The sequence below is a fragment of the Neodiprion pinetum genome, chromosome 1, assembly GCF_021155775.2.
Source record: "Neodiprion pinetum isolate iyNeoPine1 chromosome 1, iyNeoPine1.2, whole genome shotgun sequence".
Lineage (NCBI taxonomy): Eukaryota > Metazoa > Arthropoda > Insecta > Hymenoptera > Diprionidae > Neodiprion > Neodiprion pinetum.
Genome location: NC_060232.1, coordinates 11289679 through 11303218, shown reverse-complemented (window position 1 = coordinate 11303218; position 13540 = coordinate 11289679). Strand labels below are relative to the sequence as shown.

Here is a 13540-nt window from a genome sequence, read left to right as displayed (position 1 = left end):
CTACGGTAATATTGACTCAAAGTTTTTTCTAAATTTGAAACATACGTTTTTTCTTTACGTATATTAAACAAACGATTTATACAACTAGGATTATAACCGACGTCCGCGTAATTCGTTAACAACGATTGCCAGTCGTTAAGTATGTTCAAAATTGCAGTCGCCAGATAATGTTCCAATAAATTCAAACATCTCGAATCCATAATTGGAGGCGTCTACAAATTTGTACATCTCGTAAATGTGTTGTGTTTTAGGTAGGTAATTATCCGTTTAATTCCTCGTAACCCAGGGCCGTTTTCATCAGGGTTTTCTACATGCATCGAAGCCTTAATAGACAAACTTAATTCCCTGCAATACCATGAAAGGTGAGGTCGAAGTATAAGTAATTAATAGAATAACGCCCACGGCGTGTATCGTTATGATGTTAGGTCATTCCAATCTACCGAACCATGTACCCCAATCATCGCAATTACTTTTTACAACATTTTTCTTGCTCTACACCATCGACATGTCGGTCAGTCGTTGCTGATTAATTTACCGTTCCATTGTATATAAAACGGGAGAAAATTAACGACGAAATATTATCATTTCACTTCAATTCGCGAACAATTTTTGCTAAACGTTGAATAGCCTTGGCTCGAAATAACTCGGGGAAGTATTTTCAAATCGATTTGAATTACGAAGTTCTATCTCATAGTTTTCAAATAGTTTCACATGCCGTTGAAATTAGAGCAGAACAAGGCATGAACTTTGCCCTACACGGATTAATAATTAACACTGAAGAATTCGCAAACCGAATGCAGTTTTATACTGATTTGAGTAAAAATGATATTCATACCAACGATACTCAGGCATTATTTCATTGGTATTCTTGGATTTGACAATTCGAACGAAGAAGAATAAATAAATTATTTTATACAACGGGCTGGTGAAACGACTTGGTTAGAGTTGAGAAAGGGAACAACACGACCGGACATTCTTGTTTTCCCATCGTTCCGAACTCCGTTATCTCGAATTATGCAACCCAGGTGAGCTCCGTCACCTCTGAGACTCTTATCTTTCCCACCAACAAACCTGACGGTCTTTTTACGCCACGTATCGCTAGCGTATAGCTAATCATAGATATTTACTTCCTACGCACATTCGTGTGAAAAGGAAACAGTCGAAACGGGGACTATTTTACTTTCAAAGATCCCCAGAGGCTGGTGTAAGTTAGTGTCAATAAACGAATAAATCGGTGATATTGAAGACGATTTACGTTTGCTCAGACTATTCTTAATTTGTTTGTCCGTAGGAGTTGATAATAGTTAATGGAAAACGAGTTTAAACGCAACGAAATACGCTTACTTGATTCTGACGAATGGTTTTAAGTTTTATTCTCTAGCAAAAATCGAAGTTGATTTGCGTTTGTTCCTTCGGATGAAAGCTTTCGCATCGTTATACTCAACTTTGGAACGTTTCATCTATTATACATGCATATGCGTCAATTTATCACCGAAATGTAATACTCAAAGTGAAATCAGTCCGATTCCCATCCAAGAATTAGAATTACCTACAAGTTTGCTAATCCTATTGGACTCAATCCAATAACAAGGAAAGTTAGCCGTAGCGGCAACCGTATTATATCTGAACAATTTTTCCCAGAAAACACGCGTGAACAACTACGCGAATAGATAATAAACGCTTTTACTCCTAGATGGGCGCATATTTTCTCTACCTTCTTTTTTTAAATCAACTATTCACTCCGCGGGATGGAAGAAAGTTTCGAAAAGATGTACAAACAAATCGAAGTGTAAATACATTACTATATACGGTTAGCACGCGGTGTGTGTGTTAAATGGAATGAATTTTTTGACAAAAGTCAAACAATTGGATTACAATAAGCCAGACAATCGCGCGAGTGTGTTTACCAGATTTTGAGAAAGCGAACCAACGAATTATCATTCTAATATCAGCCTAACTTTTGATACGAATTTTGAAAAGCTCGATACCAAACGAAGCTTGATTCATCGATGGTAAAATACTTCGGACTTTTAATAACTGAGAAAAATAATTGAAAACAATGTTTTTCAGACAAACCTGCATGCGGGGGTCCCGAAGAGGCGGGTGGTGGAACGCGTTGGGTGACAGCAGCATCCCCGTTGTTGAATTCGGTGGATTTAAGCTGCACATCCGCCATCCTTCACCGGAAATCCGACTAACGAGTATCGGACACGAGTTATAAATTAAAGCCACTTCGGGGTCACTTTTCACTGATTTAAATCGCAACCTGCAGAACCCGGCACCACAACTTCGGACGTAAACACGGATCGCGAATATCCGGCAGAGGAGCCAAAACGACACCGAAGACGCGGAAGACACAACGCGTTTAAATTGACTGCTCCCTGCCGCCGGGTCGCACTCTACTAACAATAAGTACTCGGCTTATGGGCCGAACACTTCCGAACTTACCCGAGTCTCGAAACGATGGATACGCGTGGCGATGACGCAAGGATACCTGTGTGCGTACCTGAGGAACGGACGCGACCTCTCGCTATTGCGTAAAATGCGTGGGAGGATGAAAATTTCCCCTCCTTCCAACAAGCCTTAGTCTAGTCGGAATGTTCATTTGAAATTGAATTTTTTTTTTACGCCACCATTGTCTTTTTCTAATCGTGGTGAAGGCATTGGTGAACTAGTTCTAAAATTTTGATCAGATTCTGCGGTAGCTTCGGCCGCCATTTTGAATTTATGGGAGAATTTTTTTTTTTTTTTTTATCCAATAAATTGCCCATTTTCAACTCTTGATTGAAAATGATCGTAACTAAATATGGATATAACTAAATTAATTTTAACCTTCTACTACTTTGGTCCTTATAATTTTTTGACGCTGTCCATATTTTCTGAGTTAAATCATAAATTCAATATGGCGGCCGAAGATACTTCAGAATGTGGTCTATATACCAAAGAAAATAGTGGTATCGAAAAAAGAAGGAAAAGTTACTTGACAAAACGAGTGATTTTTTTCACTTCCAATTCGTTTGAACGAAATAACCTATCGATTCAAGCAACTGCGTATGAGTTGGGACAACAGTCTCTGTGCATCAATTCAAATTTTACATATTTTCGAGTGATGTGTATTTCGAGGAAATGAGTGTTTTCTTTCATGGGATTGAGCTACCATTGTTCGAATCGAGAAGTTAAAAATTGCAATAATAATCGCTCATTGGCAGATATACTTGTGTGATGGCCAAATCATGTATTTAGTTTCATGCGATGTCCATCACTTAAAGTCAATAATTATTTGAACAGAAGAAATGCAAACTCTGCGGAAACATTCATACATCTGGCGGACAAGATTTTAACTTTAATAAAAAAAAAATCCTTCTCCAATATAAAGCTCTGTTTCAGTCAAATAACAGATGAACAGAATTAAATACGCATTTCATTGTTGCGAGCAAAGATGTGTGGTTAACGATCATAAATAAGGTCTTGAAGCCAAGTTTGAAATCTGGCGATTAAATACATGACACATATTCCTAACAAGCTATACTATCTGATTTGGCGAAACGAATATTACTTCACTGAAACAAATTTTGACTGGTTCGATAGTCTTCCCATTCTTTGATGTGCATGTTTCGTGTTCTTCAACCGAAATGATAATTCATTCGAAGTGGTACCAATTTTGGCCGCTAGACGGCAAGCTCTCTGAATTGAAAAGTAACGTCAAAGATGGTTATACCCGAGCTCCTCGGCTACAACAAGTCAGTTTGGTACAGTACTGCCAAGTACGAACAGCGTGGTGTCGGTGGATATAGTTACTTCTAAACGATTTTCTGTTGATGACATCACTCTTATTTGAAATCAGACAATAACAATAGTTTATCGTGTGCACTACATCATTTAAATGCACTTACAAATTGGATAAACTCCGTATACTTGAGGTAAAATTTTAATAATTCCGATAAACCAACTTAATGAATTCCACGAACTCTGCGTGAATAACCATTTCAATTTTTCAAATTCTGCCCTATCTCCAATCGAAAATAGATGAAACTTGTTATGAAGCAATTTGCTTCTCGGGACCTATCCAAAGAAATCGCTTAGTTAATTCAATTAATATTTCATGGATTCGCCAACTTTTATCGCAGCGTACTATTTGTGGAGAACTTTGTCTTACCGCAGTTTACTGATTTTTCAGCCGTATTTCAAATATGTTTCCAATACCTTCACTCAACGAAGTCTCCGACTGTCTTCTTTATTGATGCTAAAAAAACTTTCCGTATTATTTATTTGTTTTTCGGGACAATACATGAAGTTTCGCAAACAACCAAAAGTTAATACTTTCATCGTTATTTTGAGTTTTGAAATTTAAAGAATAACAAAAAATATTGTACAATTGTTCAAGCTACGACACCTTTTCCAGTGTAACAAATTCTCGAAAGACCGGCACTTCTCACGCTATTACGACATTGTCCGTTATTTGAAACTAAAAACAAATTGTTTTCAGGCTAATTAACACACTAGTAGTTGTACCGTTAGAACTGAAAAGTGTAACGTCAATACGGTGCTTTCTTCTTTTAGTACGCGTAATTTTATCGAATTCTAGCGCGCTCTTAATTTATATCTCAGAAAATATTTCGTACTTTCAAAACGTTATAATAATAGGCTTATCAAATATTATGGGTTAAAAGTTTGCAAGACTTGTATGTTTCTTTTAACATTAGGCGAATTTAAACGGGATCTGTAGATTACCAGTCAAATTAAAATGCAAAATTATATTTCCCGAAAGTAAAAACGATATTTCTTTTCCCTGCTCTGCTTTTTCAGAAGTGTGTAGCACAATGCGCATTCGAAAATTGCTTAGTCTTGATTTTTCGAATGCTCGAGAGTTCAAATTGCAGCTACCTTGCCTCAACACATTTGGGGAAAAATAAAAAAACACTCAGACTTCCACAGAACAAAAAGCATTAACTTCCGCTGAATACTTTTCAGAGTAGACAAAATAATTCCGACTCTCCAAACTTGTAATTTAGCAATCACGTTGTCGGCATGTTTCAAAAGTAGTACAGCTTCTTGAAAATGCAGTAAAAATCTACGTAGCTAATGTATTAACTAAATATAATAAATAATTAAAATGACAGTTATTTCTTTCTGTTGATGTGGATGTATAAAGAATACAGGTACAAAGGTGTGTCGAACCAAATTAAATAACGATTCTTATTTGTAACAGGTATTGTCTTGGCGTTTGCATTTATTATTTCTTCGTAGTAGACATTATAAATATTATTATTATTATTATCATTATTATTATTATTATTATTATTATTATTACTATTTACCGTTACTTTAAAATAATGCAATATATATATTCATAATTGTCTTGTATTTTGTGCGATGTCGTTGACAATATCTAACAAGAATTATTGTTACAATAAATTATATTATAAATGATGAAATTGTTGATGATGACATTTAACGATCCGTGTTCTCAAGGATCGGGTGAAATTTAATCACCTTGACGAATCTTGGGGTTTTTGTCCTTCGATAATTTGTTCGTCTTTAAAATATAATTACTATGCGCGTGTAAAATATTATATAAAATTGCTGTAATTTCGTTGTGTGATATCATTCGTTTTAATTCAATTTTTAACCATATTCTTCCTCCTTTTATGTTTGTTTTCGTTTAAATTTTGTATTTCTCTTTTACCACGTCAATTTGCGATGGATTTGACGACGTTCGGTCTTTATTGGTCGGGGGTGTTGTCGACAGCTGCTCTGTCACACATTCTACGAAGGAACGCTGCAATTGCGAAAGAAAACTGTATCAAAAACATCGAACATAAGCACCAAAATTACAATCACATTTAATAGCAGAGTTATAACATTATGCGATTCTTATCATTATATTCATTGAAGCTGAAACATCGTTATATTTGACTGTAGCGTGCAGTTAATTTAAATTTAGCTAAAGACAAAAAAAAAAAATGTATTTGATCACCCAACAATTTCAGGCTATAATTGAGATCGGTTTATACACTTGCGTAACGCTGAATAATAAAAAAATTCATCGCGTATCCACGTATAGATGCAATGTTTGAATTGAAATATACTCAATCTATACATATATTAAATTCTGATATATTTTCGTTTCACAGCGATGCCAAGAAAAGCGTATACGTAAGCAGGACGAGACGAAGTGAAAAAATAAAGATACACTGGAGCTGATTCAAATGTAACAAACTCCAATTTGACGCAAAACATTTTTACGCAAGTAAAGCTACACAGCTAAGTATTGACATGTTTGATTATTGCAAACAAATATAGTAAACAGTAGCCGAATCGGCAACGTTGTAACATAGAATAGAGAATGCACGTTCGCAAATTTTCAAGGACCAAATTTTAGTTTCAGACATTGCTAAGCGAATAAAAATACTATTACACATTACTTAGTTAAAAAAATATAAAATATACGTATTAAAAATAAAATAAGCATTGTAAATATTACGATGAAACAAACGACAGAATTGTTATTCACTGTGCTGCGAGAATCTTCCAGGCGACGGACTCTGGTGATATTAGCTATATACATATATACATACATATATATATATATATATATATATATATATATATATATATATACAGAGAGAGAAAGAGAGAGAGAGAAAGGAAAATGCGTACATGTAAAGCTGTGTAAGAAGTAATACAAAAAAGGAAGACATGTAACATAAAAATGTGAGGAAATCAGGACGGGGTTTACTCACGATTCATGGTTGGTGGTGGCTCCTTGATTTTAAACCATCAGCTTCTTCAGGAATGCTGAAAAATAACCACGAAGGGGAACATGAAACACAGGGATACCTACAGGATCTAATCAGGGTCGTTACATACTCGTCATTCTCATTACTGCAGCGAAGAATTCTACACTGAGAGAAATTTTTAGTTCCGGTTACCTCTCAGTCCTTGACTGTTTTCATTTTTTACCACAGTCGAAAAATATAGTTCTAGGTAGAAAATGAAAATTAATTTTGTAGCTGTTACCAGAAAGTCTATTATCCGTTACTATTTTTTCTCATTACGATCATTGTTGCTATATTATCTTGCAACTGTTGCGAAAATTTAATGCTCGTGCAACAATAAATTGACGTTAAAGCATTATTTAATTAAAAAAGTAGAGTAAACCGAAGAAACTGATTTTGCGTTGCAATAACCAAAAAAGGATCAACGATAGCGCAAAATGGTTACGCGGACCTCGTTTTTCGTAATTCCAACAATATTCAAACAGTTTTTGCAACGATACCTGTTTTGCCGAATTTTTCTAGTTACCATAACAAATGAAATTTTTCTGTGTGTACGTTATTCCTCGTCAAATTCGTAAAGGGTCGTTTTAGGGGGGATACGGGGGTGTAAAAGAAAAAGCAAGTATTTACTCTCGCAAACATATCAGTTATCATCCAAACTGGATAATCCATTTTCAACTATGTATAATACGTCTAATTTACTCTAATCTGCGTACAAAATATATTATTTTTTTCATCAAATTTTCACTTCAAAAGTCTATCGCTGATATTTGTCATTTACAATCGGGGCGGTGGGTAATTGCTGTTCACGTGCTGGTGTTCTACGGTTCAATTCAAAGGTAGAGTAGGGTCTTTCAAAAATGTTGGATTCATTTTACTAAATTGTGAAACACGTAAGGGGATGTGGTGCTGTTCTTTCGAGATAACTTACGGGCGTAAGGGATGAAACCATCCTCATCTTCGGGGTCCATGCAGTCCCTGAGTACTTCCTCGGTTTCGGCATCGTTGAGACGTTCACCTGTGTTCGTAAATATATTTTGATAAATAACTTGGATTTTCCCGGTAATTTGAAACGCAATAAAACTGTCATCGAATTAAATTTTTAGTCGTGAGTACATCAGTTTTTAACCATCTTCAATATTTATGTATAAACTAGACGAAATATGTAAACTAGAAAATCTAGTACGTGTTACTATCCTTGTTCATTATCGTCACTTTCACCATATATTGTCGAGCAACGATGTCGAGGCCTAATTTAACTGAACAAATATGTATAGTAAACTAAGTAATCACATTTAACGTTGCAATAACGCGAGAAATGTAGTGCTGCCTTGTTATAATTATATTGGGGCGGGGTTGAAGTTCCGAATTTGAAAAGATCCGAAAGTGCCTAATTCCAAATTATTTGGTGGCGAAACTTGAGGCAAAGAAATGCAAACTTTGAAGAAACAACAAAGTTTCAAATGGTCGGAAACCCGACGGCTCAAAGTTCCGAAGTGTCAGATTCCGAAAATTCTACTTACGGCAGATGTAAGTTTCGAAAAGTAAAGTTCCGATAGCGAATATTTCGGAAAAACAAAGTTTCAAAACAAAGAGTAACATTCCGATAATTAAAACATACCCACACAACGCAGTTTACTCAACGAGCGGGTGAAAGAAATCAGGAAGACCGTAAATGAAAATGACCAGGATTCCGAATGTAAAAATATCGAAGATCCAAAACAAAGAGAGATTAAATTGGTGAAATTTTACCAAGCCGGAAATTCACTTGACTGAAAATCTTCGATCATTCGGAATTTCGGTATTTCAGATTGTTAAATTTTCTCATTTTCGCACTTTCGGAACTTTAACTTGTCGGAGTTATACTCTTTCGGCATTTTGTCCTTTTGAAATTCTGCTCTTTCAGAACTTTGCACCTTCGGAATTTCGAGCGTCGGCTTTCGAACCATTCGAAACGTCGATGTTTCGTAAAAGCTTGATTTCTTTAGTTCAAGTTTCTTCACCAATAAATTCGGAATTTGGTGCTATCAGAACTTTTCAAATTCGGAATTTCCAACCCTCTCGATCACATTACACGGTTATTTGTAGCAAATTTTCTTTCAATTGCAACAATATTGAAACTGTTATTTTAACGATACCCATTTCAATACGATTTTCTAGTTACTACAAAAATGAAGTTTTCATCGGTGCGTGAAAAATCTATGAACGCACCAAGGGTGAGGAGTATGTGGGAAAGCTCAGCGGCAAGCATGGTGCCGTTCTCAGCTTTGTCGTAGAGCTTGAGACACTCGAGGAAGTCCTCGTAGCAGCCCTGGTCCTTGTCCTTCTTGACCTGGCTGAAGATGGGCAGGAATTCGTCGAGCTTGAACAGCTTCTCTCCCTTCTTCTTGGTTCCTCCCATCTTCTCGATCGTTGCATTCGTCGGGTTGAGGTTCAGGGCACGGAGAACATTTCCCAGATCGACAGCGTCGATGGTATTTTCACCGGTGAAATCATAGATGGAGAATGCGAATTCCGCCCCTGAAATTATCCAACATTTTATTCAACCCTAAATGTTTATTGTTGTCGCGTCTTTTTTTCAAACGCCCATATTCAAGATCGTTGCGGCTTATTTGAAACATTATTCACTTGCCATAAATTGAAAAAAAAAAAAGAAAAGAAAACCGAAATATTTATAATTTTTAATAATCATAAGTCGGAAATGTTTTCTCACACGGACAATATTTGTGTAAAGAATTGCTAGAGTAGACTTTTTCTGTTTACAACTTCTTCATCATGCTGTTTTTGACGAAAGTTTCTCAAGTTTCTTCCTTTTTTGTTTGTCTCAGCTAAATGTATGAATTTTCTATTTCAAGTGTGCAAAATGTCGATGTTAGATGCACAAATGCAGATTCACCGTAATGACGGATTTATTAAAAAAATTCCTCTACCGTTAGAAAACTATCGAAGATCCATCTCAGGACGTCTATAAAAGTTCATCTCGTAATACAAAATCACTGCGACGCGGATCGTTTTATACAGATTCGTCTATCCGACAGGCCTGAGATTTTGAGAAAACGATAAAAATACATATTTTGTCTTGTAACCGAGGGTCAGACACGCGAAACCTACGCATCGGACTATATTCACAAGTATTCAAAGCACCTCTGTAAAATTGTTATTTATAGAACTGAAACTGGGTGCCACGTAATATGGAACAGGCCCTGTGACCATTATCGCCCAAAACCGTTTCCAGCGTTTCCATAGCCGCTGCTCTTCCCCAAAAGTCTGCTTTCGTATACTCGGTTAATTATTTCGTTCCCGCATGCGCGTTTAATTCGGCGATAATTTTTAGGAAAAAAGTATAGAAATCGAGGTCCAACGCTTGCGGAGAGCGTTCTATAAGTTATATTAATTCATTGGCAGAGCTCGTTCGAAAACATTGAATGCCTATGTTTAGACTCGAGTATCGGAACCTCGTGCGAACAGGAGCCTCTGCCTGGCTCAAGTTTCCCCCCGGCCATATAAGAACAGCACCCGAACTATTTTCGGCGGTCGTGTACACCACGCGTTCCCTAATTAGAACAGAATCCGGGCACCCCGATGTTCACCAATTATGTGTACCAACCATCTATTGCGTAATCTCTGTAGGTAGTGTATGAATTTTCAGCATTTTTCTCGCGATTCAATACATCAATTTGAAAATTTTAAACTAACCGAAATACCTCTTACATTTGTAATATAACGTCGCGATTTTTATTTGCAATTTTGATATTATTATTATTATTATTATTATTTTTTTTTTCCAATCTTCGTGATTACAACTATTTTTATTTCAATCACGTTACGAAGAACCAATTTTATCAATCCTTCGTTTATTTTGTTTATTGTTTTTTATTTTATTTTTTTCCATTTTACTTTAGAACTTTTCAATCACTTGGTCGACTTTTTAGATTTATTTTCCGGGTTAGGTGACGTTTCGATTATCGATCTCAGGTCGTTGTCAAATGATTTTTTACCTGTGTTATCGATGCAGGTTGGACATTATAATCGCTAAACAATTTTAATACGTTTTTTAATCACTGTATGACACGATTCCCGCTGGTGATAGAAAACACTTTCCAGAATGGAGGGAGCGAAATTTGATTGAACCGTCGTCACTTCTTTTTCTCCTAACTTTGGTCTGATTTTACTCTTCCTTTTCTCTCTTTTTTTTATGTCTTTCATATCATGTTTTGAAAAAAAGATCTAAGTGAAAGTGTGTGTATAATGTGTTTCGGTATGTACGTGCAGATGAATTTACTCACTTTCGACGTCCTTTGAGCTGAGATCAGCCTGTAAATAAAGAAAAAGTATTGGGTTTATAACCGAAGACCATTTTATGCGATTGCAATGAACTTATGATGAGTCACCTATTTTTTCCACAATTATCATCTCATGCAGAGTTCATTTCCGATGACAATGTACAACTTTGTTGTATCCGAAATTTAAATGCTCAAGTTAATTAATTTAATATTCGATATTCAGTATTATAGCGGGTAATTAAAATAATTTTGCATGCGGATGAGGATACGTCTTTCTTTGGGCGATAAAACGTTAGTTTAATATTCGTGACGAAATTATTATTCATTCGGTATTCAAATGCGAACGTTGTTATAAATCTGAGGCTTAAAACGGATCTCCTCATCAGAAGTCCTACTCACCATTGCTGTTTGGTATGTGTGACGGCTCCTGGATGTTCCCTGAACGAAGTTTGAACCAGAAGTGGGACCAGGAGGCACCGTGCGGATTCATTTTATTAATACAGATGGCGCTCCGACGGACCGACATATGAGAATCGTAAAGATCTCGCCTCAAAAACGTCTCGGTATCTAACTTTGGCAACGTGGCATTCCGAAAAGAGTTTACCGACTCAGAGCCGAAACTGTGTTACGCGTTACGATAAATGGTTTTTAACTATTGTATTTTAGTGTCAGGGTTGCCAGATCCGTTCTCCTTCATGATTTTCAGCTCCCGGATTATCTCGACTCAAAATACTTGGAGCCCCCATCGAGCACTCCCGTACTTCAAATGAATATTACCCCTGACGGAATTTTCCGACTATGGCGAACGACTGTGCGATTAGACACTTGTAAATTATCGGAAAAAAATGCAGACATCCATTTCAAGTCTCGCCTACAAGCTTTACACTCAAACGATTTCATAATTGTATTGTTGACCATTGTTCAAGTAATTGAATATTACTACGTAATTCAGTTTCGGAATGACTCACTCTAGTGATTCGCATATTGCACGGAAGATTACGCAAGAGTCGGGATGCCGTAAAATAAAATTTCAGTTGAAGTATCAGGGCCACTGTGATAAGAATTAAAAAAGGCAATTTTACCAGTAAAATTATAACGATTCTTCATTTTTGCAATTAGTGAACAAAAATATGTACACTTCCACAGATTTTTTTCAAATATGATAGTAAGTCGGGGTTCAGTTTTCTCAGTCGAATATCTATAACCCATGAGATTACACTAAAGAAGTTCTATTAATATTTGTATAGTCAGACTATCGCTATTCCATTTCAGACAGTCTGTATTATATAATACAGTACAAAATGCGTGTATACGAGCGTACCGATGTATTGAAAAAATGTAATAAGAATACCTGCGTGGTTCTATTGAAATGTTTTATTTTTACACAACATCGTACAATACACACTTTACTCTACGTGTATCAGATCATCCGTGTACAATTTGTGCCACAAATCACGCACGACGAAAAGTTTCACCGCTGTTACAGAAGCCGGTGAAACTTTAAATTGAGAAAATTTGTACCTGTTTTTCAAAGTTATGCCGCGATCTTCGCGAGTTTCACAAAAGTAACTCAACGTTCAACGTGTGCGTGGGTTTGGACATCAAAGTATTTAGCAAAAAATTACTAGACAAATAATTGTATTCTTTAACAAAAAAAGAAACATCCACGCACGAATGATTGAGGCTTAGGAGTCTTTATCCCGTTTAAATCTTGAGAAAAACTTCCTCAATTTTTGTCCAAATGATTTTTTCTTCTTTAATTTTCCCTCGGAGCGTGCACGTTTATCTTGGAACTCGTCCTCACCATTTTCAGCAACGGAAACCGACTCGATGACGGAGGCTTCCGTTGTCTTTCCCTGGAGCGTGTGATCGATAGCTGACGTCCTGGATTCGGTTCCAATAATTGTAGTTCTGCTGGTAAAAACTCTGTGGATCGGAGGCGTGGCAACAGCTGTAATCAACCCAGCTGTGCACCAGTAAGGTTCTTCTTCCGTGCAATTGTCCAGAAGATCCCTAGGCTGGGTGAAATTTTCCTCAGGCGAAATTGGCTCTTCTTGAATGAAAACATGCCGACCGTGAGACAAAGAAGCCTCAAGCTTCTCGTTTTGAGAATCGGTCGCCTCGCCGATCTCCACGGAGTGTTGATCAAGCTGCTCTTCCTGGTCTTCTAAACGGAAACCGGAATCTCTGTCGTACCCTGGTCCCTCGATTATTCGTATGAATTTTTCTTCCGATTCTTCCCACGTCGCTATACCTTCCCTGTCTCCGTGAATAGGCGAACTTCCCTTAGCTCCGTCATTCTCTTCCAGCTCCTCGATCATCTTGTGCAAAAAGCTGGTTGATATTTTGACGGGGGTATCGTTTTGCGGTTTGGCGTTGCTCGTCGGTCCCACCTCGGCCTCCATTACTTTTGCATCCACGTCACCCTGACCGTCGCAAATGATCAATTGTGCAGTGTCCACGTCCCCGAATTCCAAG

The 13540-nt window shown here is 36.8% G+C and overlaps 2 protein-coding genes across 3 annotated transcripts in view; both read right to left on the bottom strand.

Moving 5' to 3' along the window:
* tau (microtubule-associated protein tau) overlaps nt 1-2407 on the bottom strand; it is a 58367-nt gene extending 55960 nt beyond the window's left edge. Inside the window, exon 1 of one of the 2 annotated variants that reach the window (XM_046636220.2) lies at nt 2077-2407. In XM_046636220.2, coding sequence (XP_046492176.1) covers nt 2077-2169 — 93 coding nt within the window. In that variant the 5' untranslated portion in view covers nt 2170-2407. The remainder of the gene's footprint in view (nt 1-2076) is intronic. The other variant, XM_046636212.2, reaches the window with a different exon arrangement.
* A 2938-nt stretch (nt 2408-5345) lies between these two features.
* On the bottom strand, nt 5346-11586 carry Mlc1 (Myosin light chain alkali). The gene is made up of 6 exons (XM_046636331.1): nt 11462-11586; nt 11066-11093; nt 8991-9299; nt 7711-7797; nt 6744-6798; nt 5346-5779 (listed from the first exon to the last, which is right to left on the bottom strand). Exons 1-5 carry the CDS (start codon nt 11462-11464, stop codon nt 6773-6775), a joined length of 453 nt encoding a protein of 150 aa, XP_046492287.1. The 5' UTR covers nt 11465-11586; the 3' UTR covers nt 5346-5779; nt 6744-6772.
* Between the last annotated feature and the right edge of the window lie 1954 nt (nt 11587-13540).